The sequence below is a fragment of the Dipteris shenzhenensis genome, chromosome 21 (genome assembly GCF_047967505.1).
Source record: "Dipteris shenzhenensis isolate YYH24624 ecotype China chromosome 21, Dip_SZ_1.0, whole genome shotgun sequence".
NCBI classification, from domain to species: Eukaryota; Viridiplantae; Streptophyta; class Polypodiopsida; order Gleicheniales; family Dipteridaceae; genus Dipteris; species Dipteris shenzhenensis.
Window position 1 is genome coordinate 15,338,813 of NC_141616.1, and position 24,938 is coordinate 15,363,750.

A 24,938-nucleotide genomic window follows, 5' to 3' on the forward strand; every position below is an offset into this window, starting at 1 on the left:
CCTACTACAAATAGTTTTTTGTGAAGGAATTTTATAGGAGGAGCTTCTATATCATGGATGGGACTATTTTTGTTTGTATTAAGTCCACAAAATAAAGAAACCCATTCAACTCACGTGCTACCTTACATAATTTTGAGTGACTACCTCGAGGTGTAGACATTGCAACATTTCCCATTTTGTATCTATGATTTCTAACTTGCATGGATTTATTATTTATCAAATAATAGGTTTTCTCTTTGTATGTTGCCAATAAGATTTCAGTTTGTATTCATTGAATCATTGCTGACTTGTATGGACTTATCAGTTATCCCCAATAGTAGGTTTTATCTTTATATGCCAAGAATCATACGAAAAATAAGTAAGAACAATCTCTAATATGGTCATGTAGATTCAACCATTTCTAGTAAAAAACTATTGCTACTATAGGTTCAGAAAAAGTTCATCACAAGCATCGCTCGAACTTTGGGCTCGCTCGAACGCAGTCACTTGATGTTTTGACTTACTCTCATAGAGGAAGTTTGAAGTTGATAGGCATGGAATCTTAATTGATGAGTTAGATACAAGTTCATGTCTGGCACATTTTCTCGGGCAATTGCAAAGGATGATAAGAGGATGCACCAAGGGGTGAAGTGGTGGGAGACATTTGTGGCTCACACACCAACTTTGCAGCAGATGGCCATTCGCAATCTGGTGTGATGATTTGTGTCAAGCATTTTCTCGCAAGGGCTAGCTATGGAGGAGAGTCGTTCTATTCCTTGAGATCGTCTTTTTGTAGTCTCACATAGGGCTAGAGTTTCTTACCTTAGCGAGTTCTTCCATTGAGTTCATGACCATGCCAAGCAATCGGAGTTTGATTCTCCCAGTGTTTTAGTCCTAGCCCATTAGTAGCCACACAACAACTGGTTGAAACAAACTCGTCTCTTTGAGTTTGCTTCTCTCGCGTGGAAGCGTGTTTTGAAGAATCCTAAAGAAAAATAACAGCTCTTGCATTTGTATCACACCAAGTATATTCCTAGGTGTAAGGGAAGACTATGCCCTTGGATGTTGAAACTGTGGCTCAGGTTTTTCCTTTGGTGTAAGGGAAGACTATGCCCTTGGATGTTTAAACTGTGGCTCAGGTTTTCACACTTCCTTTGGTTCATAGGTGCAAGGGAAGACTATGCCCTTCGATGTTAAAATTGTGGCTCAGGTTTTTACACTTCCTTTGGAAGACATGACAGTGCCCCCAAGGATTGCTATTGGCTCTTTTCTTTCGGTCAAAAGTCAGGGAAGGGGTGTAAGATCAGTAGGCACATGGATGAAGCCAAGCATTTTTTTGTTATTGGATACATTAATTTGTATATCATACTTTTGTACTTTATTCCAGAAGACAGAGACAGGACGTCGGCTTGGGGACATGTTTCTATATTTCTTTGTAGGAGGAAATGAATGAGATTGTTTAGGCAGGAGGGAAGACAAAGATTGCTAGGCACTTGAATTTGTTGATTGAAACATCCCTCAACCAGGTCTAGACCCTGGTGAGGTATCCAGGATCGTGCTCTAAAATAGATGAACTCAAAAAAAACAAACAAACTATGGGCCAACGCAACCAATCCATAACGGTTAAAGCTAGCATCTCACCTCCTAGCCATAGTCAGTACGTCGAGCCACCCCCGAGCTAGAGGTCTAAACCACCGGATAGAACTAGTCAACCTCATAGTCCAGACTTTCGTCTCATACCACAAGCCCTTTCTCTTAGTTGCTGCTCTCATGCCAGCAGGTCCTGGTCACTGAGGAGCACACTCCTCAGGACGTTTGTCACTGAGCCACTGGTCTATACTTATATGCTATACTGAGCCACTAGCCTATACTTATAGGCTAGGCACCTAGCCATCTATAGCTCAGGTCCTATACTTAGCGTGCTATTCCTAGCGCATGCTTCTAGGTTACACTTGCCAAGTTTAGGCTTGCCCTTGCTTAGAGGACACAGCTCGACAAATCAAGCTGATGCCCCACTTATAGTAGGCTAGCTCATCTCTAGTGATCTCGACCCCACGTTTGCTACCTTAGATCCTAGCCTTAGGTTATTCTTAACCCTGGTTGACCGTAGATATATTCCTAGATCTAGATCAGCTTGGGCTAGGGTTTAGTGAACCCCATAGCCTAATTATGTCCAATCCTGGACATAATATTCTCCTTCTCTAAAAACAAGACTTATACTGGTATAAGTCCAGGATAGGAGACCACTGGCTAAGCTATTATTAACCATAGCCCTAAATTTCTGAATAGAAAGTTAAAAGTGACTCTCTTGCTGAAAAGCAAGCTTTCGGTCACTGATTACCTAGCTGCCCTAGGACAAAAGAAAATAGCCTATTGGGTATGTTTGGCCTTACACACTCACCAATAGCTGCATGCAGGATACTCCATGGTATCTAGCAAAAAATAATTTCCATCCTTGAACCCCTGAGGTGAAACACATCACCAAAAGTGAATCTTTTCTTACCAGATACGGACCCATCGGTATAGGTTCTGAATGCCCTGCCACTATAGGAGTTCTGATGTCCCCATAATAGTATCTACAGTGTCCCATACCACTAAGAATCCTCATAAGGCTCACTTTGTTCAAGAGTTGCCTATGATCGTATCCCAAGGATCCAATTCTTTTCTTATTTCTTCAATAGGAAAGAACAATAATATTCTTAACGCACAGAGTAGCAAGCATTGCACACATCCCCTGTCGCCAAATCCAGGCAAGGGATACAGGAATTCATAGTTCTATGGTACTCACGTTCTCTCCTATACTCTGGATGAAATGAGTTTGAGAAGTTACCTTTCCAATTCTGCTATTGTTCGAGTGAGTCCACACTCCAGAACAACATAGCCTATGAAAGTATTACTCGAAAGACGACTCTGTCCACCGGTAAAGGTCCAAGTCTCCAACAGTAATCCAATCACCTAAGTGATGTATCTAAAGACCAAGCCCGAACTAGAGTTTCGGCCATAGTCTATCCCAGGTAAGATTACATGTGCCATACCTTGCAGCCCCATCTACACACAAATGTCGTTAGGAAGACACATACTTGGACAACTCACAATCAAGATATCCGATACCAAGGACTTATTGAATAGTTGAGAATCTGGACTTCGTAAAACACTCAAGATAATTCCAGAGCACCAGACAATATTTCATTACTTAGAAATAAGCACAAGAATTCTTTTAGAAAAATATCTCAAAGTAGAAAACACACAGAGAAATATTTTATGATAGCAAAACAGAAAGAAGTAATTAAAATTTAAGTGGCAAAAAGATAATTACATGCTTTCCAAAAAAAGAGATCCGACTCCTTTCTCCACCCTATAGAGTGGCGGTTTACCCAACAATACAGTCCACCTGAGGTTTACCAATCAAAGATGATGGATGATTATTCAAGATCTCATAACATAAGCTTTTCACTTCAACTTCTCCTTGTCAGAGCCTTTCTCACTGCTGCTGATTCATCCAAGATGAGGTTTACCAATCAAAGATGGTGGATGATTATTCAAGACCTCATAACATAAGCTTTTCACTTCAACTTCTCCTTGTCAGAGCCTTTCTCACTGCTGCTGATTCATCCAAGATGAGGTAAATTTGCAAAGGGACCGGGATGTTTTAAGGGAGAGTTACTATAAGGAACAAGGTGGAAATACCTATCACAAGTTTCCATTAGGAACTCTAATCATGGATGCATTCATGCACTACCAGACCACCACAAAAAACTCTCCAAGTCGATAATTAACTCATCAGGACATCATGGAGTCAGATCATACTCAACTTCATGCAAAGGAGTATTATTACTGCAGCCAATCCTTACAGCCTCCATAGAAATCCAAGAGACATCCTTCATCCGTAAGAGTTCCAGGTGATACATAACCGGAGACTCCTGCTCTTCTAGTACAACAAGAAAAGTGGACAAAGGCCTTAATGTTGTAGCTAACAGTCCTTGAGAATAAGGCGACTATCACAACCACCTTGTTGAAGCGTCTGTAGCAAGTGCTGCTACCACTTGATTTCTCTGCAGATCAGAGAGGCTGTTAAGATATCGAGCTCCACTTGTGATATGCCAGGGTTACCATTGTGCATTTAAGTCACCGACTTGTTAGCTGCAGATGCGATTGGTATACCGCCCATGAATAATAGCTGGATGATAGCTATCCTTATGTACTCTAGTTTGTGGCTCAATTAGTATGCCACCTTAGTTAGCTGAGTTTGGTTTGAGACCCACATATAGGATTCTTCTATTTCTTTGTACTAGAGTTCTTTTGGCTTACACAACTAAGAAGAGGAAAATTATTTTCAGCCTCCACCTTTATGTATATTACCCCATTTGTGTGTATTCCCCCATTGTGTATGTTAGAAAGCCGCAAGTGAGACTCCTTCCTTCTCTCCCACTATCTTCACATGGTATCAGAGCCTGGTTCGTTGTAAGGAGCTCAAGAAAGCAAACCAAGTATACAGTGTCCTGGTAAGAGGACCAATGTTGCTTTCCTTTTTTGAGTTTGGGAGCAAATCTCTACAGATAGCACAGCCGAAAAGTACAAGAGTGCATTGTCTCATATTGAGACGCCCTTCGCGGTGTGGCGAGAGGACAGTATATGCTGCAAGAGGAGACGTAGCCCTTGGTGACTTTATTTTTCTGATTCGAGGCCATTTCGAGGCCCGTTTTGGAGGCGGAAGTTCTCCGCAAGCACTGAGAAAAAGGCCCTGTTTTTGCAGTGCGACCACTGCTCTACAGGTCGGTGAAAAAATACCACAGAAATTGCATCGTATGCCTATGCGCAGAGATATTGGGAGTTACAGAATCATCCTTATTGCCTGTTGATGCAAAATCGTCACTAGGAAGTGACTGTGTGGTCAAATACCAATTTTGTCAGTTTTGCAGATTTGCCCTTGTGAGGCAGAAGCTGTGTTTTTTGCAGTGACAGAATATTTTGCATTGTTCTGTAATGGCGTCTAATACTCTTTCACAGATTGTCACTAAAAAGCTTGACAAGAACAACTTCCAAGCATGGAAGTTTAGAATGACGAATTTCCTTATGGGAAAAGGTTATTGGGAGTTCATTACAGGAAATGAAGAAGAACCAATTCTTCCTAATATTCCCAATCAATAGGAAATGCAGGCATTTAAAGAATGGCATGAGAGAGCCAGAAAAGTTATGTACTAGCTGTCTATCAGTATTTCAAATTCTATGATTGTGCATATTCAGGATGCAAGTACGCCAAAGGAGGCATGGGATACTTTGACAAAAATGTATAGCACAAATACACAAGCCAGGAAAATGCAGAGCTCAAGCAGGAGTTGCACAATGTGCAGAGAGAAAATATGAGCATCAATTACTACCACATGAAGGTGAAGAAAATTGCAGATGCACTTGCTTCCATTGGGTCGCCAGTGGAAGATGATGATTTAGTTTCTGTGACCTTGAATGATCTAGGAAAGGATTATACACAGTTCCGGACATCCATTGCCGTCCGTGAAAAATTTTTTGATTTTGAGGAGTTGTTTGCTCTTCTAATTTCTGAAGAGCAGAGAAATGGTGGTGCATCTTCTTCAGGAGGAACTTCAAAAGAAACTGTCTTCTACTCAAATGCTGGAAGAGGTAGAGGTAGAGGTAGAGGTAGAGGTAGAGGTAGAGCAGGCCGATCTGGAGGCCATGGTAGAAATCAGAATATGTAGCAAACTCAAGAAAATCAGTCCTATAGAGGAGGACGTGGTAACTCTAGAGCCAGAGGGAGCCAAAGAGGTCGTGGTGGATGGCAGAGAGGCCAAAATACAAACAGCAATGTTGAATGCTACTACTGTGGTAAAATGGGTCATATGGCTAAAGACTGCTATAAAAAGCAGAATGACATCATAAATGAAAAATTGCAGCAAGGGAATTATGCATCTTCTAGTAGACACGGTGTAGAGGTAGAGGTAGAGGTAGAGGTAGAGGTAGAGCAGGCCGATCTGGAGGCCATGGTAGAAATCAGAATATGTAGCAAACTCAAGAAAATCAGTCCTATAGAGGAGGACGTGGTAACTCTAGAGCCAGAGGGAGCCAAAGAGGTCGTGGTGGATGGCAGAGAGGCCAAAATACAAACAGCAATGTTGAATGCTACTACTGTGGTAAAATGGGTCATATGGCTAAAGACTGCTATAAAAAGCAGAATGACATCATAAATGAAAAATTGCAGCAAGGGAATTATGCATCTTCTAGTAGACACGGTGATGATAGAAATGAGCATCTTTTTATGGTGCAGCACATGACCAATTCTGTGATAAGTGCAGAAGAAAGCAATGATGTGTTGTATGTTAACTCAGGTGCATCAAACCACATGACAGGTCATGCAGAATGAATGCAGGATGCAAGGAAAATGGAAAGACCAGGATTTGTGGAGACTGGTGATGATACTGCACATCCTATTGTGCAGATTGGTAAAATTCCTTTGTCTATGTAGGATGGGAAAAGGAAATACCTGTCTGATGTATTTCATGTCTCGAATATCACCAAGAACCTGGTTTCTGTTGGTTAAATGGTTGAGCAGGGCTTGCAGGTCAGATTTAATTCTCATGGATGCTTTGTTGAGGATATGAAAAATAACGGTCGCTTGATAGCAAAAGGAAAGAAGAAGGACAGGATGTTTACATTGGATGCGGACATGTCTGAATTAAGTGCAGCAATGTTTGCACATGGGACTGGTGTAGTTGCAGATATTGATATCTTGCATAAACGCATTGGTCATGTTAATGTACAGTGACTTAAATCAATGCAGGCCCAAAATATTATTGCAGGATTGCCTAAATTCAAGGTTGGAGAAATGCATAAGGTATGTGAAGCCTGTCACTTTGAAAAACAGGCAAGGAAACCATTTCCTAGACATGTTCAGGAGAGTAAGAAGCCATTGGAATTAATCCACTCTGATGTGTGGACTACTAAAGCTGCATCTATTGAAGGCTATCATTATTTTTTCACTTTTATTGATGACTACAGCAGAAAATTTTGAGTGTATTTTATGAAAAAGAAAAGTGAAGTGTTTGGGCATTTCAAAGCTTTTAAAGCTATGGTTAAAAAAGAAACAGGCCTGTAAATAAAATGCCTAAGGTCAGATGGAGGGGGAGAGTACCTCTAAAATGAGTTTGCAAGGTTCCTGCAGGAGCATGGCATAAAGCAACAATATTCACGCAGTCATACCCCACAGCAAAATGGACTTGCAGAAAGGAAAAACAGGCATATTGGAGAGGTATCTCGAGCCATGCTAAATGAAAAAGACCTACCAGATTATTATTGGACTGAAGCAATTGCTACAGCAGTTTACATAATGAACAAAACTCCCACTGCAGCAATACATGGCATGACGCCAGAGGAGATGTATACTGGTAGAAAACCAGATATTTCTCATTTGAAAATTTTTTGTTGCATTGCCTATGTTCATGTGCCAGATGAGTTGAGGTCCAAGTTGGATCCAAAAGCTAAGAAGTGCATTTTTATTGATTATTCTCTGCAACAGAAAGGGTATAGATGTTATAACCCTTCTACTCGTAAGTTTACAGTGAGCAGAGATGTTTTTTATGAGATGAGCAGCTGGTATAAACCAGTAAATGTGATTGATGATGTAGATGCACAAAATGATAATGCTCCACAAAATTCATAGCAGCAATCACATGGCATGACGCCAGAGGAGATGTATACTGGTAGGAAACCAGATATTTCTCATTTGAAAATTTTTTGTTGCATTGCCTATGTTCATGTGCCAGATGAGTTGAGGTCCAAGTTGGATCCAAAAGCTGAGAAGTGCATTTTTATTGGTTATTCTCTGCAACAGAAAGGGTATAGATGCTATAACCCTTCTACTCGTAAGTTTACAGTGAGCAGAGATATTTTTTATGAGATGAGCAGCTGGTATAAACCAGCAAATGTGATTGATGATGTAGATGCACAAAATGGTAATGCTCCACAGAATTCACAGCAACAATCACAAAATATTAGTGGACCTGCAGTGTCCTCTAGCAGTGGTTCACATACTTCGCCATGGACAGGCAGATTGAGATCAGGAGAATCTCCTCAAAGCAATGCAGATAGTGGTATGCAGATATCATGAAAAGGAAAAGAGAAGGTAGATCAGCCCATGTTTGATGTGAATGCAGGTCACTCTTATGTGGATGGTAAATCCAATGGCTCTGAACAGAGCATTAATGATGAGTCGGGTATTCCTTCTGTTGTTACACCTAGAGTAAGGAAGACCAGGGATGTTTTGAGAGCACCTGAAAGTGAGCCTATTTTGCGAAGGTCTACCAGAGCTATGTATCCTGTGGATAGGCTGAAATATGATGGATTTACAGCCATTCACTACGCCTATATGGTCAAAGTAATACCGGAACTTTTGAGCAAGCCATGGGAAAAGAAAAATAGGAGAAAGCCATGGATGAAGAAATGGATGCCTTGGAAGCAAATGCTACATGGGAATTGGTGCCTTTGCCTAAAGACAAGAATGCAATTGGCTGTAAGTGGGTTTATAAGGTGAAGCACAATGCAGATGGTTCTGTGAACAGATACAAGGCAAGATTAGTTGTCAAGGGATATGCACAGACATATGGCATTGATTATGAAGAAACATTCAGTCCGGTTGCAAGGATGGCAACCGTAAGAGCAATCATTGCTATGGCTGCATCACAGGGATGGTCTTTACATCAAATGGATGTAAAGAATGCCTTCTTGCATGGTGATTTGTAAGAAGAGGTCTTTATGGAGCAGCCACCAGATTATGTTCATGCTGTTCATCCTGAGTTTGTTTGCAGGTTGAAGAAAGCCTTGTATGGCTTGAAGCAAGCACCTAGAGCATGGTCTAACAAGATAGGACAGTATCTTGTCACTATTGGATTTCAGATTTCCAAGGCACATTTCTCACTTTATGTGAGAAAAACAAAGAAAGCTATTATGATGTTTGTCATTTATGTTGATTTGATTACCACAGGTGATAGTGATGAAGATATACTTCATGTGAAAATGCTATTGAAGCAGAAGTTTGAGATGAAGGATTTGGGAGAGCTGCGTTATTTCTGGGGCATTGAGGTGATTAGATCACCAAGTGGGATATGGCTCTTGCAGAGGCAGTATGGATTGGACATGCTGGCCAAATATGGGATGACAGGCTGTAAGCCTATTTCAGTTCCTTTGGAGCATAATGTCAAGCTGAGCGCAGATGCAGGTGAGCTTCTAGAAGACCCTACTATGTACAGACGCATAGTAGGAAGTTTGATTTATATGACTATTACCAGGCCAGATTTGAGCTATGCTGTTGGATTGGTAAGTCAGCTTATGCAAGCCCCAAGGAAACCGCATTTGGATGCGGCTAGACACATACTCAGGTATGTGAAGTCCACATTGCAGTATGGACTATTTTATGAGACTGGGGTTCAGATACAGTTGCATGGATACACTGATGCTGATTGGGCTGGTAGTATTTCTGATAGACGATCTACCAGTGGATATGTGTTCTCTTTTGGGAGTGTTGCAGTCACTTGGAGCAGCAAGAAACAACCTACAGTTGCCTTGTCAAGCACAGAGGCTGAGTACAGGGATGCAGCAATGGCTGCATGTGAGGTAGCTGGTTGCATAAGCTACTTTATGATATGCATCAGTCCACAGATGGGCCAGTTGTCATTTATTGTGACAACATGAGCAGTATACACTTGGCAAATAACCGAGTCTATCATGCTAGAACAAAGCACATTGAGGTGCATTATCACTATGTACGGGAGAAGGTTTTACTAGGTCTTATTGGTCTAGTTTATGTCAGCACAGAGGATCAGGTAGCTGACATTTTCACGAAGGCATTGGGTGCAGAGAAGCTGCGCAAGTTTAGAGACCTGCTTGGTGTGCAGGAATTGGGATTGAGCTCGAGGGGGAGTGTTGAGATATCGAGCTCCACTCGTGATATGCCAGGGTGACCGTTGTGCATTTATGTCACTGACTTGTTAGCTGCAGATGCGATTGGTACACCGCCCATGAATAATAGCTGGATGACAGCTATCCTTATGTACTCTAGTTCGTGGCTTAGTTAGTATGCCACCTTAGTTAGCTGAGTTTGGTTTGAGACCCATATATAGGGTTCTTCTATTTCTTTGTACTAGAGTTCTTTTGACTTACACAACTAAGAAGAGGAAAACTGTTTTTAGCCTCCACCTTTGTGTATATTCCCCCATTGTGTATGTGAGAAAGCCGCAAGTGAGACTCCTTCCTTCTCTCCCACTATCTTCACAGAGGCAACTTCTCTCAGCAGTCCCAAAGCGTAGGAAAAGAGCGGCTGTGGGCTGTCGGCTGTTTGGCAGTCCAATCGAGCAAAGGAGTGTGAAGAGGCAGGGCACATGGAGCAGATGGCTGAAAGACAATATTCACCAGCCTTGGCGCTATCACATACGCCTCTAATCCTCTTGATTGTAGTTCGGGTTCATCCCACTTTGAATAGCGGATGACCTTCCGATTTGGATTGTAAAAGAAACCCAGCCCTTCTTTAGACCCCAGGTCTAGATTTAGGTGAGCCAGATATAGCACATGAGCCATTAAAGCACTTTGCTTTAAATTTAGGCGGATAAAAGCAAACTCATGGGCTGCAAACAGTAAGAATACTTCACCACAGAGAGAGAGAGAGAGAGAGAGAGAGAGAGAGAGAGATGGTTGGCGCCAGATAGGGCTAGAGGCAGATTTGTCTTGCGAGATAGTTCCACACATGGGCTATGGCAAAAGTGGGCTGATTGCCTTCCTTGGAGAGTCTAAAAACAGCCATGAGCTAGAAGTAGCTCAAGTCTCCTTTCTAGATTCTCTAAAATATCAAAGTTGCTCCAAATAGAGATAGGGTGACTTGCAAGTCACTTCTCTGTCCTATTCTTCGAAGAGCAAGCTTTGGTGAGAAGGCATCTCCCAAAATAGAAGCAGGGCTACTCCATGCCATCCTCCTCCCAATCTTGCCTGGCTTTTCTGGGCACAAAGCTCACAATAGCAATCCCAGCTTGCCTCACAAACTAGGTGCCCTCTTGGGACACTTGTACGCCATCTATAGTCTATCTTGGCCCTGCCAAAATAGTTCTCCGCATCGTTGACTGCTGGTCTCAGCTCCGTCGCTGCACTGTAGACCTGCAACGAGTCTATCTAGGCTTTCCCCAACATCTTCAACCTGCAGGAAATGGGAGAATTGAACTGTGCTGCCATCCCACCACCAGGGAGATCAACTCCCACTGCCAGATAGCTGCTTGATTTCCCCAATCCAGCAAGTTCACCTCTGCTTCCTATTGGATGAATCCATGAGCAAGAAGCTAGTATATGCAGCCAACAAATTTAGACATAGCAATATTCTGAACTCGCAAGTGAAATCTCAACCCTGAAGGGAGATTTCAGAATTCGTCTCTAGCATAACCCGTTCCTCAAGCGAGAATTTCATCCATATAGGAATTCTTTCTCTAGCGCTAGAATCGAATCAACACCTCAATGCAAGAGGCCTAAGTTCAACATGGTTTAGAGAGGCTTAATACCAAATGAAACATCCCTCAACTAGGTCTGGTCATAAGGCTCCTCCCTTGGGCAGTCCCAAGGCCATGTGGCTAGCCTACCATGGCCACCACAGCTCCTCTTGCTGCGCCATATCTAGCTGCATATAGCCCACCTGAAGCCCCTGCCAGTCTGCCACCTGTTCAGCACCTGCATACCGTTTTGCAGGCTGTCGTACTATTGCTGACATCAGCGACCTGTCCACGCAGATCTGCCACGTGGTATTTCACCACTGTTCCAGCCACCAATGGCTCCAGGTACATTCTGAGGTGTGCTGCCCACATGGCAGCCCACATGATGTACATGTGACAGCCCCTTCTCTGTCTTTTCTCTGGGCATGTCTTGCCCTAGGTCTCCCTCCCCCATGCTCTCCTCATTTGGGGGCTTACAGATGGGGAGGTGTCCTTCCCAACAACAGAGGCATCTCTTCAAGGCAATGGACGTATTGTGATGGAGGAACCATGGTGAATGTCTTTGATGGCATCTCTCTCAAGCATCCCTCTTAAGGCAATGGATGTGCTGTAATGGACAGCGTGCTGTGCTCTATCATATTGTCTCTCTTGAATGGCAGCAGGCATGCTGTAACACACAACTTGAAAAGTTTGAGCGACAGATGTGCTAAGACAAACAATTCAAGGCAATAAAGGTCTCTTCAATGAGCAATCCAAAATTTCCACAACCAGCAGAAGACGATGAATGAGCACAAGTAACACAAGGAGAACATGCAAAAAATGCAAGAATATTGAATAGGAGCTCTCCCTGAAGCAAACAGTTGATTCACGCTCTCAAGTGCAAGAAGAAAAACATGAGATCAACAGAATTCCATCGACGGAAGTTTAGACACTGATCTTTTTTGCAAATTTTCATTGATAGAAGTTTTGACGTTGATCTCTTTAATGGATTTTTGTCAACATTAGTAAATAGAAATCTGAAAACACTGATTCAAAATTTCCTCCCACCTAGAAGTGGCAAGCTCATAATGAGCAAGTCCCGCCCACCCTCTACCTCTAAAAACAAACCCAGGCGACCTGTCTTGGCGAACGACACGATGGCATCATTGGCACCATCTTGTGAGGAGATCGACCAAAACAAGGATATGTGCTCCATGATGGGTTGTATTGGCAAAGCACAAAAGGCTATGACTACAATCTGCTCTTTCAGTCCTAAGTCCTAATAGCACCAATTAGATTCGGGCAGGTAGCTGTATTGAGCTAGAATATGTATAAATGAATTTAGTGCTATTTCCTAGAAATTTTTAAATAATATTTTCTATTTTGACTTAATTTATAAAGTGAATTTATAACATAGATTTATGTAAGCTTGCAATTTGAGTAGGTCAAGTTTTCCATGACACTTAGATGACCGCAATATGTATCTATAGGATGCATTATAGAAACACAATTTTCACGAAGGTATTTTTGGCGCATAGATGGGAGAGAGGAGTCAGCAGAGTGTCTTTCAAGAATATCAGAAATAACTTCTGAAGAAAGAACACTTACTCCTAGTTTTGGATGCGGTCGTTCATAATTGTCAAGTATTTTTTAAATATGGGATTTGTTCTAGAGTTAAACGCTAGAATGTGTTTCGTTGTTGATAGTAAGTTTGTTGAGTTAGTACAAAATCTTTGTTGGCGATTCCAACATATTAGTAGATTATCCAACATCAATCTCCTTTGTAGTATGCCTATTGCTAAAGATGTAACACCTTTAGAAATGTTTAGGGATATATCGATTATAGAAAGCATTTGCATTTGAAATATATCTGCACCTAATACATTCTGTAAACAATCTGGATCATAGGAAACCGAGTACAACTTTCTGAATGAACTATCTATGCATGCTTTACAAGCCATTTTTTATCTATGTCCTAGGCCATTTTCTACATGCAAACTTATGAACGTATTGGATAAGTCGTATGGTGTTATACTTGATTCTAGTACTGATATTATTGATTTTAACTTTGTAAAAGAACCTGTGTTAAATTCTATTCTACCACAATATACACAATATTGCATCTTTGAAATATATTGAGAAGTGATTTGGTTCCATTCGTCTAGAAATTTATCGATGAATAGTCATGAAGAGAAACTCATTTGTAATCGTCTTTTCTTGTTTTCTATGCTAAAGTAGGAAGAAAGTTTTCTCCTTTTTATAAGTGACCTTTTCATATTTATAAAGTAAATTATATGTTGGTAGAGTTTGACAATGCCTCTCTCTTTCTTCAATGTTAGTTTTTAGCCTTTTAAAGGATGTCACTTGGGATTCCACTTTAGTTTCCTTGTACTTTCCAAGTATCTTTGGCATTCGATCCAAAAGGTTGACGCAGCACGCTAATCTTCCTTGGCGAGCTCCAGATCAGAACTGTATCAATTTGTGTGGGGAAGATCTCTGTAAAATGTTATGTTTTGACCCCTAGCTGTTAGACATTTTTTATCCATTCTTACCGCTCTCTGTCTTGCAGGTTTTCTGTCTTGAGCATCGCTTGTATAGTAAGCACCATTGTTCAAAGGCAATGGACAAAGATGTTACTGTTCTAGTTTGCCCCATTTGCGCCAAGGCAGTTCGCTTAGTGCCAAACGAAGATCCCAATCTTACATGGGAGGAACATGTGAGAATGAATTGTGATCCAAGCAATTATGCACGAGTACATAAAAAACCTCGATGTCCTGTACGTGGTTGCAGAGAAAGTCTTACTTTCTCTAATAAAATGGTGTGCAAAGACTGTAAGCAGGAGGTCTGTTTGAAACACCGATTTGGTCCACATCATGATTGCAAGAGGCAGGCAAAAACAGGGAAAAGAGGACCTTCTTTTGCAGATCGTTTTGTACAATCTTTTAGAGAAAGAGCTTCCATTGTACCTGGACAAGGTTCGACTTCGTCAGTAGATGCTGTCCGAACAGGGTTGCAATCAGCAGCCTCAACCATTCGATCTTCTGCAGAGGCTGGTGTAAGTAAATTTAATACTCTTACCACTAGCATGCTAAATGCAGTGGGAGGGATGACCAATAAAGGCCAATCAGAGAAACCTGGACAGGGATCCAAAGCAATTAGACCACCCATATCCAAATCCATAGAGGTGTGTCCTCAGTGTGGGGCACAATTTTCCATGGTATCACTTTTGATTCAACACGTTGAAAGTGCTCATAGCTCAGCCAAGAGTGGTATCAATCAGCAAATTGTTGATTTATGTCCAAAGTGTGGGAGGGGTTTTCAAGATCCTATCTCCTTGGTTGATCACGTTGAAAGAGACCATGGTGGCACATCAATGGATCATTTGGAGCAATGACTTTTAACCTTTACATGGTTGAATATCTCAACTCTTTGTCCTGCTGGGGATATTGATACCCCTGTCGGGCATGAAGCATGTGGGTGAGTGGGGAAACCTAGAAAAAAAGGAAAAGGTTTGACGTATGGGCATTCCAATTCATTTATTATTTAAAGGAAATTTTAAACTTAAATGACACTATGGTCTTTTAAAGTATCTGATAAAATGCTATGGATAACTCCTCAGCATTTTGAGTTCTTGTTTTTTTATTGGATTTGTGCCGTATTATTCAAGTTACATGAGTAATCAAAAATGTGTATTAATAACTTGCTAAGGATTGACCTGGTTATATGCATTCACGCATGGGGGCGATCTCTCTTAAGAATCTGAGCTTTAAGTCGTCATTTGGATATATTTATACATAGGAAGCACAATAATATTGATTCTTTTCCTACAAGTGCTGTTCAAGGATGAACAAGAAGGGGAAAGAGAAGAATAGTTCTGCACACTATGCTAAAATTATACTTTTGGGTGGCAAGGGGGGGATGCTATACTGCTTAGGGAGATGGGTTCGTAGGATTTGAAGGCTCAGTTTGCCCCATTGGCCTGCTGAAGAGCCTTTGGCACAGCTTGATAATCTTGTGTGTACATATGTCTATGGATGAACGATGCTGGCAGATGAGAATCTGATTAGCATCGTTATTAAACAAGTATTTGTTTCCCATGCTCATGAACAGTGACTTCTCTTGTATGCAACTTATCTCAAAAGCATGCAGACTACGCTTGATTCTAGACACTTGTGCATGTTTGTATAGCGGGATTGCAGAATCCAGAATGAACTGAATCAAACAATCAAAGCTTAATAGTGTATCAAAGTGACATTAGCTTTCACCCCAACACTGGCCACATTTGGAGACTTTGGTTGGTTGTGAAATGCTGAAGTTAAAAGGTTTTGTCCAAAGTTCCATTGAAGGGCAAGCTGCTCCCTCCAAACTAACTTAAGTGAAGACCTTGCTGCATAGCTGTTGTCTGAACTGAGGAAAGAAGGGTCAATCTCTCACATGCGAGCCCCCAAACTAGGAGGACAAAGAGGCTCGACCCCTGGCAAATCCTAGCTAAGAGTTTGGGGCTGCCAATTGGGAAGCACATGGACTGCCACGTAGTAGATCAAGCTGCCACATGGGCAGATCTACATGCACGGGTGCCTGCCATATGTGCAGCTCCATAGGCGGCCATGGGGAGGGAGACCTGTTACAGATCTGGCTGCCACATAGGCATATCTGCCAGCCTTGTGTGAGCAGAGAAGAACTGCCACCCCACCTGACCCTGGCACTCTTCCATCTATGCAGGCTCTAACCAGTATGTTGACATCCAAGTGTACCCATGTATAATGGATAGCCTTCTCTCCAGGCTCTGGTGAATCTCAGTATATATTACCAGTCCTTCCCCTAGAAAGTCTCAACAAAGTTGCTTGATGAGGACGACAAGGTACGATTTCCATTCTAGAAGGGGAAAGACGAAGCAATTGTACCCCTATTTGGAAGGGGCTGTGTGCATGCAAGGGCCAAATGGGGCTTAAGTAGGGCATCGAAGCCCTTGTGGAAGAGCCACTTTGGGTCGGCCATATCCAGGTCGGTCTGGGGGAGTAGGTAGGTTGGCATATGGGGACAAAGGTTGGCCCAGCTAGAGGCCTGGTTGGCCCTGTTTGGAGGACCAGGTGGCCAAATACAGGATGGGAAGGTTCCTCACTTACAAAGGGGCCGATTTCTCCCATTCACTTCATCTATTATGGAGGCTCAAGCCACTGAAGCCCTCTAGAGGCATGTGGAGAAGGGAGGAAACATGTTACGTAGGGGCTGGACCATATTCCACTTTTGGTGCTCAATTAGAACTGCTCAATTAGAACAGAACTTTTGGCCAGCTTTGAGGCTGTCCACTTGGAGCTCAACATTGATGTTTCACATATTCAGGATTACAGTCATGAAGTTCTGTTGCATACATTGCTGAGTGCTCCAAATTTGTGTCTTCATCTACAACTGCGTATGTGTGTTTGAGGGAGATTTGAGAGTCCTGTGATCAATGGGAACCTTTCATTCCATTTCAGGGACAGCGTTGGTATATGCTGATCTAGTATCTCTGATATGATATTTGGAGCCCAAGGGATCTATGTTAGTTATTTACTACACTTGAAGGAAGAAGGTGCATTGCAAAAAGAAAGTCGATTCCAATTCAGTCAGGTGTGATTTGTTGAGTTTGGTTACAGTGTGTGGTGTCATTTTAATTTGTTACTCCCAGTTTCTTCAGATCCATGGCTTCATGATTTGAATTGCCAACTTCGCCAGGGAGGCAAGTTAGATGGGAGTAATTATTTGCTATGTAAGGTGAAGATTGGGAGCCACTTGGTGGATACTAGATAATTACTGGTATGGAGCTCAAAACAACATTCCACTCCGATTTATCCACCATTGAATTTTTTTTTCCCTTTGTGTGTCTTGGATCTTCATAGGAAAGAGGTGATAGGTGATACATTGTAAATCACATTTTAACAAACACGGCTTTATCACTTTCCATATTAACTCCATCTTTTGTCATTCTGGTCATTGCACCTACATCTTTGAATGTTGTAGTACCATCTCACAAATAGATGGATCTTCTTTATATTATCTACCACTTCTCAAGGTACCACTGCCATTTTGGGACTTTGCATCCATTGAACACTTCTTTAGTGGCTTTACATTTTTTGTTGGATGTGCTATGACCACCACCACTTGAAGTCACTCTCTTGCCTTTGGCAACATCTATAGTCTACTTTTGAGATTTTAGTATCGGCACTTGAAGCCTTTGTCTTGCTTTGCAATATCTATTCCAAAAAAAGCACAATGTCAAAACCACTAGATCATAACTCAAATGTAAACCCGACATTATATGTCTAAACACAACATGAATATGTTGGAAAGGTCACCTCCCCATTTGTAAGCCCCATATGAGGAGAGCATGGGGGGGGTGAACCTAGGATTTGAGAGACTGACACATGAGCAGCAGCATGGCTGCCATGTGGGCAAAAGAAAAGAGAGAGGGAAGGGGCTGCCACATGGGCAGCACCTCACAGCCAAGAAAGAAGAGGTGGCTGCAACATGGACAGCAGCAAGGCTGTCATGTGGGCAGCACTATTCAAGACATACCTGGAAGAGCTTCAGAGGCTGCCTCAGATGGCAAGACTGTGCAGGATGGATGGCAAGGGCAACAGCCCTTGGGTCTAGGCCTGGCCAGAGGTGCCTCATGGCAGAGAGGGTCTAGGCAGCAAGCAACACATGGCAGGGTATCCCGGACAGATGGCATAGCATGGCGAGGGCTTGTAGGCAGGTACACAGCCTAGAAAACAATCACACCCTGTGAGGCTTGGAAAGGACACAAGCCAACCATTTCTCATATGCGTACTTTTGGGTGTTTGGCCTATGCACATGTGCCTTCACAGAGGCAGACAAAGCTGGATGATAAGGCTATAAAATGTATATTTTTGGGATACAGTGCACAGAGTAAGGGCTACAGGCTTTATGAGCCTTCCAACAGGAGGGTGATTGTCAATAGAGATGTCATCTTTGATGAGACATCTTCCATGCCCTTGTGGGACTGCAAAATGTAGTCTACACTTGGGGGGGCACATTGAGGTCCATTATCATTATGTCAGAGAGAGATGGTCAGTGGTGACATCAAGTTGTCTTATGTTCCCACTAAGGACAACTTGGCAGATCTATTCACTAAGACTCTTCCGCGGCCTAAGTTTAAAGCTTTTCGACAAGCTTTACATTTGGTCCCTTTTGTTACGTGATCTGCATTCTCTGTACAGTCATAGGTTGCTATATCCACACTGGATGCACATGGGCCCTATAAATCGACCAGGGTTGGCCCTGGTCAGTGGCCCTGGTTGGGACGACTTGGCCTGCCACAAGCCCCTATATAAGGGTGCCCTGGGCAGCCAGTCTGCGCTGCTGCTGGAGCCTCCATGTGACGCCTAAGGCCCCCTTATACCTGCTGTTGTAGGCTGCGACCAGCCCGTGTGCTGGTCGCCTATATCTGCCATGCTATCCCATGCTATCCTCCCTCCAGTTCCGGCCTGGGTCTCGCTCCCTAGCCCTCCTACCACTCACTGCCCCTTGTCCCCTCAAATCGGGGGCTCACACGTGGGCACAGTGAGAATCTAACATATGGTGTATGCATTCTTCAAGGAGGGCTAGACAGCAGGGCATTTCTATTTGTGGAAGCCAAACTTGGATGGAAAGTTGGGGAAGACGCTATCATCCTAGCTTCACCACTGAACATTTCCACGGATGATGCAATTCTGCTTCTTCGACAGCAAGTAGAACGGGGAATTGAAAAGATGGAGATAAAACACTCGCCCAAAGATGATCTAAGAGCACTAAAGAAGCGTGTAAAGGGCCCACTGGAGGATCTGAAGCAGAAATTTCATTGTAAAAGAAAGTCGGGTGTCAATCTAGAGAAGGAAATAAAACACAATTGGATGATGAACAAAGGATGAGGAAGACCTGGCTCTAATTCCTTAAAATTGGTTTACAAAAAAAGATGATGTTACTCCTACAATGGGATGTATAGCCAATAATGTTTTCAGATTTTATGAAGGTACTCTAAATAAACGGAGTTTCCCAATACTTGGGAGTTGCTATGGGCCCTCCCTAAGCAGATAGTACTACATGGGTTTTTTTTGTCCCATTGACCTGTTGGTCTCCCATGGGCATTAATAGACTCTCTCTCTCTCTCTCTCTCTCTCTCTCTCTCTCTCTCTCCGGGCTATGTATTTTGATCTTGAGTTTCAGTACTACTTTGTTCTAGCTTAGTGCTTAGTACTCTGCAAAGGGTCTTTACGTTAATACATCTTTCTTTCTCTCCCTCACGTGTTAAGATTGTACAGTCGATGTATAAAGCTTACGCTCTCCCTTTAGATCTAAGTACCTTGTACTCTGTTTGGTCCCTATGGATTTTCTGTGGATGGCAATGATCTCACTCTCTCTCTCTCTCTCTCTCTCTCTCTCTCTGACTGCGCATGCTATATATGGAAAAACCCTCTGCTTGTATTCGCCCCTGGCTCTCTTTCCGCTCAAGTGTATGCACACGGATGTTTTCGATTTGATGAACAATGGGGAGCATCCAAAACAAACTCACAGGAAGAGTTAGCTGCCATCAGCTGCTCCCAATTCAAGAGTTGAGGGGTCCCATGATGGACAATTGAAACTCGAGTTGGTACTTCAGGAGTTCGATCATTGCGCTCACATCCCTGGCCGTCCCTTGTATCAATTCTAGTACTAGTACATTCAGAAGAAACGTTACTGGTAGCTTCATCCCCAATTTTGGGAAGAGGATCTTCGTTGCTTTGAGATCTGCAAGTCTCCTCTTCCAAGACACGTACAATGCGCTGTCTCAGCTCTGACCTGGGCACTGACCAAATGGCACTGCCACCATCCATGGCTCTGTTACTTTCCAGGCTTAAACCTGCAAAAGAGGACGCAAAGAGAAGAAAGATTTGTTAAGGGTGCAACCCATGACAAGAAAGATGGAATACAAAGCAGGCACCTGGTGAGAGTAACTCTCCCGCAGCTTGTCTACTATCCTGCAAGACATCCCCATTAGAACTGCAACTAGGATTTGCCTGACTCGTGGAGACTTCAACAGCAGAAAGTACTCCTGAAATTCTAGCTTCATCATCAGGTAAAACAGCAGAAAAGTTGCGAGGACACCCTAATTGCGCTTGTGGACACTCCGCCGACGATAACTTGTCGCAGACTTTATCTTCCCCGCAAGAGGAAGCCAAGGGCCTGTCGGCAGTTTCAAATTGTTCACTGTGTATGGGCTTTGAGGACCCATTGCATGCTTGCGAAAGTTCAAGCTGTGACAAAACGACATCACCAGCTTCCTGCGATTTGTAAGAAGAAGGTAGAGAACCGTTTGATAACTGCCTATCCCAATTAGAACTAACCTTGAAAACATGATCTCCCGGCACCACCGTACAAGGCTCGGAGCAAAACGAGGAACTCTGACAGAGAGCTTTTTGATCAGATCCTAGGATTGCTCCTTCCAAGTTTGAGAGTGGAGACCATGGAGATGAGGGTCTCTCCTCATCCTTTGAATTAAGCAAGTCCAAAGTTGGATGCAACGATTGGGTTTTCCTGCTTTTACTCTTGCGACGCCTCCGGTGAGCATTTCCTGCTCTCGCGTCCTCACTTGTGGGGGAGTTGCCCACATTGCTGAGATTGTCTCCATCGCCAGAACAGTCGCAACGCAAAACCCCAAAGGACACGCTTCTTCTGGTCGATCGTTGATCCATCGACACAAAAATGCGGACTCTTTCCTCGTCTTTGCGCGCCAGAAGTAATTCCAGATTGCCGAGCATGCGCGGGAGATAAGCCAAGCCGTTTTGTGCTTCCAGCAATTGATTAAGGAGCCCCAAAGCAAGGCGATCCAAACGCGTTAAACTTGAGAAGTGGCAATGGGTGAAACCTGCAAGAGAACAAATCCGATAAGTCGCGCAATTGCAATGAGCAGGTATACGGGCAGAGAGGAAGAGGGAAAGGCCAGCAATGAAACAAGCAGGCAGGGAGGGGAATGTCATACGGGGAGGGAGGAGAAAGGGGGGATGAGGGAAGCAAAGATCGATGGGAGAGGGGGAGAGGGATGGAGGGGAGAGAGAGGAAGGAAAGGAAGGTGGGAAAAACGAAGGAATTGAGGAAGAAAGGAAGGCAAAATGAGAGCTCTCCACTCTAAAAGGCAGCGACCTCCATAGCTGGAGCTTCGTCAAGCTCTCCACTCTACAAATTAACACATCTCACAAAGAAGGAACGGACACACGAACAGTTACGTTGAAAGTGGGAGATTTTCTTGTTCTTTATAAAAAAAAGAGAAATTTTCAAAAATAAATGTAAAATAATAACACGTGGCTTCATGAGAGGCCAGATTTCTCTTTTATGTCACAATGCTACCTGCCTAAAGACAACCAATGTCATCCTCATGCCAATGCTATCTCCACTCCCCATGACACATCCCTCCTCACTTGTAGTTATCTCATCTACCCCTCCCCCACCCTTACTCTCTCCTCTGATCTCCACCCCTCTTGCCTACATCCCTCCCTTGCTCACGTCCTCCCCCCTTCCCTCGGTCCTCTATAGTTTCACTCCTTGGTCTCATTGGCCACCCCGGCCTCTAGATCCCATTGTCACACCCAGAGTTGTCGCAAATCCCTACACCCATATCCACCACCCTCTTTAGCACATGGAATGTTCCATCCAATAGTATTCGACATCTGGAAAACTGTCGGATAAAATGCATCCCAGGCCAAGCCCATGTGGTTCAAAAAACCAGGAAAGCCTGGTTTGGAAAGTATTTTGTTTGAAGAATGGGTGGTCAAGGAATCATGATGGATTACAAGCTGAGTATGTAATCCATGGGATTGACACCCTTGCCACTTTCATGGCATGAGTTTGCATGTGTCGGACTTCCTCCCAACTAGCTCTCTAGCACCATTGCCCTAATACATACAGCATAAGACCCCATGGACCTAGCAAACTATAAGACTATCATGATTAGCACGGCCAAGATCTATGAATTGATTATAGAGGTCAGCATCAATGATCATACAGAGGATACAAGGTAGAAAGCACCAGGTTAGGCCGAGTTTTGCGAGGATCATAGTAAACCAACTACCAAAGCCCTTCTTGCATCAAAATGAGTTGCTTTTTTGTCTGTCGGGTTGGGAACCCAGACCCTGAGTATCTCTCCAAGTGTTGATGGGGAGAGAGGATGCGGATAGAGCCATGGTAAAGTGGAGAAGCCTCGAGCAAATAATCCTCAATAAAATTCAGAGAAAGAAGAGGAGAGATCGAAAGAGGGAACCGGTCATGGATACTGTCATTGCAACTAGAAGACTTGGGGCAGAAAGAAGTGATCAATAGCAAGAAACATGACCAAAAAGCATGGTGATTTACTTTGGATATGGCAGCAGCCAGGTCTAGGAAAGAACCTGCAGATTCAATGGTCATTTTTCCCTTGGAATCATCAGTAGAACATTGTGGAAGAAATGGGGCAGCGTTGCAGTAGATTAGTGGCAAAAAAATGGGACAGAGGCAGCTTCATGTCAACTGTTATGCAGTAGAGGAGTGGCAAGCAGATGCAGTACAGCATGAGCACGAGCACGAGCACGAATGAACCAGAGTAAAAAGAATGGACTACTTGGAATCTTCAAGAAAAGGGTGGCTGTTTTTACTGATGCAGTCAGGCAGGCTTACATGGACATGGCAGGCAGACAGACAGTTTGTGGACAAGAAAAAACATGAAAACTTGCTGTAGATTTATGTCGGTAGCAAGCAACACCAACTGGCATATCAATACAAACCTTCAACATCCACTAAACTAGCACTTGAAAGAGAAGAACAAAACAAAGCAAATGCTATAAGGGGCATGTCTTTAAGTCAATCCAAAATACTTAAAGGTCTTATTAGAATTAATATGTATCAAATTTGGATTCTATCCTATAAGACCTTATTAATATCCACAAGTACAACTGCCAAATGCAGGGTAATCAATGAGTAAAGGTGCTTCAATAGGACAAGCTCAAGGGATTTTGATACCCAAATACACCACGGTCAATGATTAGAAGCAATGTGCACACGAAAGGAGTATAGCTCAAACTAAGGGAGTTTGATCCCCAAGCCCGCCCAAAAGTCCAAAGATTCCAGGCAACGTGCACAAGTGGTATGTTCCAACTGCCCCCGCCCAAAACAAGGAGGTGTTGGAACAAGGAGATGCACACTTCAAAGTACATGCGCCTGGCACTGTTCAGCTCCACATCCACAGGAAATAGTGACGCCAACAAAAATAGCCATGAAAGAAGACAGCTCAAACTCAGGGAGTCCCCAAATATTCCGAAGAAAAGGCCTTTGATCAATGCCATGCCATCTTGATAGATAGCCCATTTTGGGATAATCAAGAAAACATGGTGACTTTTTCAAGGTAATCTTCTTTCTATTTAGAATTGTTTTATAGGAATTGTGAGTTATGATTATTAATGTGAATCCAAGCATGTGTGTGAGAAAGCTAACCAAAATATTAATATTTACCGGCTAACATGTAATCCTTCTAACAAAACAATTTATCATATCCTGAACTTTATTTGTATTTGTACAGAATCCGTAATCTTTTCTTGCAAGAGAATAATATAAAAAGGGCATAGCTACAATTGTGAAATAGACTATAAGGGGCATGTATTTAAGGCAATCCAAAATACTTAAAGGTCTTATCAGAATTAATATATGTATCAAATTTGGATTCTATCCTATAAGACCTTGTTAATATCCACAAGTACAACCGCCAAATGCAGGGTAATCAATGAATAAAGGTGACCAAGCCGAATGATCTACTTCAACAGGACAAGCTCAAGGGATTTTGATACCCAAATACACCACAGTCAATGATTACAAGCAATGTGCACATGAAAGGAGTATAGCTCAAACTCAGGGAATTTATCCGCAAATACCCCAAGCCCGCCTAAAAGTCCAAAGATTCCAGGAAACGTGCACAGGTGGTACGTTCTAGCTACCCCCGCCTGGAATAAGGAGGTGTTGGAACAAGGAGATGCATACTTCAAAGTGTATGCGCCTTGCACTATTTAGCTCCACATCCAAGGGAAATAGCGATGCCAACGAAAATAGCCATGAAAGAAGACAGTTCAAGCTTAGGGAGTCTCCAAATATTCTGAAGAAAAGGCTTCTTAGTAACATTCAGGATTACCTTTAAGTGTCTTAGGGAAGCCTAGCCTCATCACTCCAAGTTTTGAGCCGCACTCATGAGGTTCGAACCCCAAATAGGTGAAGGTGTGAGAGTACCCAGGGAGTTTGAACCCCAAATCACCTGAGCCTAGGAGTGGCGAGGCTAACACAAGCACTATTTGGGAACTTGTCAGGATCACCTCCTAATACTAGGTTTGTCCCAAGCGCTTTAATATGGTTAACACAAGTGCTATTTCCGCTAGTAGAGGGAGAGTCGATAAGAAGAGCAATATGCCTTGGTGCCCTACGAGCCCAAGAGCCCATGGTTGTAAAGTGAGGGAGAGTGCTAAAAAGGAAAAGGGT

At 43.0% G+C, this 24,938-nt stretch overlaps 2 protein-coding genes across 2 annotated transcripts; one reads left to right on the plus strand and one right to left on the minus strand.

Moving 5' to 3' along the window:
• The first annotated feature begins 11,604 nt into the window (after positions 1 to 11,604).
• LOC147888541 (zinc finger AN1 and C2H2 domain-containing stress-associated protein 16-like) lies at positions 11,605 to 14,998 on the plus strand. The gene is made up of 2 exons (XM_087392312.1): positions 11,605 to 11,715; positions 14,002 to 14,998. Exons 1-2 carry the CDS (start codon positions 11,605 to 11,607, stop codon positions 14,824 to 14,826), a joined length of 936 nt encoding a protein of 311 aa, XP_087248438.1. The 3' UTR covers positions 14,827 to 14,998.
• A 3,872-nt stretch (positions 14,999 to 18,870) lies between these two features.
• On the minus strand, positions 18,871 to 20,424 carry LOC147888542 (uncharacterized). The gene is made up of 2 exons (XM_087392460.1): positions 20,392 to 20,424; positions 18,871 to 20,310 (listed from the first exon to the last, which is right to left on the minus strand). Exon 2 carries the CDS (start codon positions 20,282 to 20,284, stop codon positions 19,919 to 19,921), a length of 366 nt encoding a protein of 121 aa, XP_087248586.1. The 5' UTR covers positions 20,285 to 20,310; positions 20,392 to 20,424; the 3' UTR covers positions 18,871 to 19,918.
• Between the last annotated feature and the right edge of the window lie 4,514 nt (positions 20,425 to 24,938).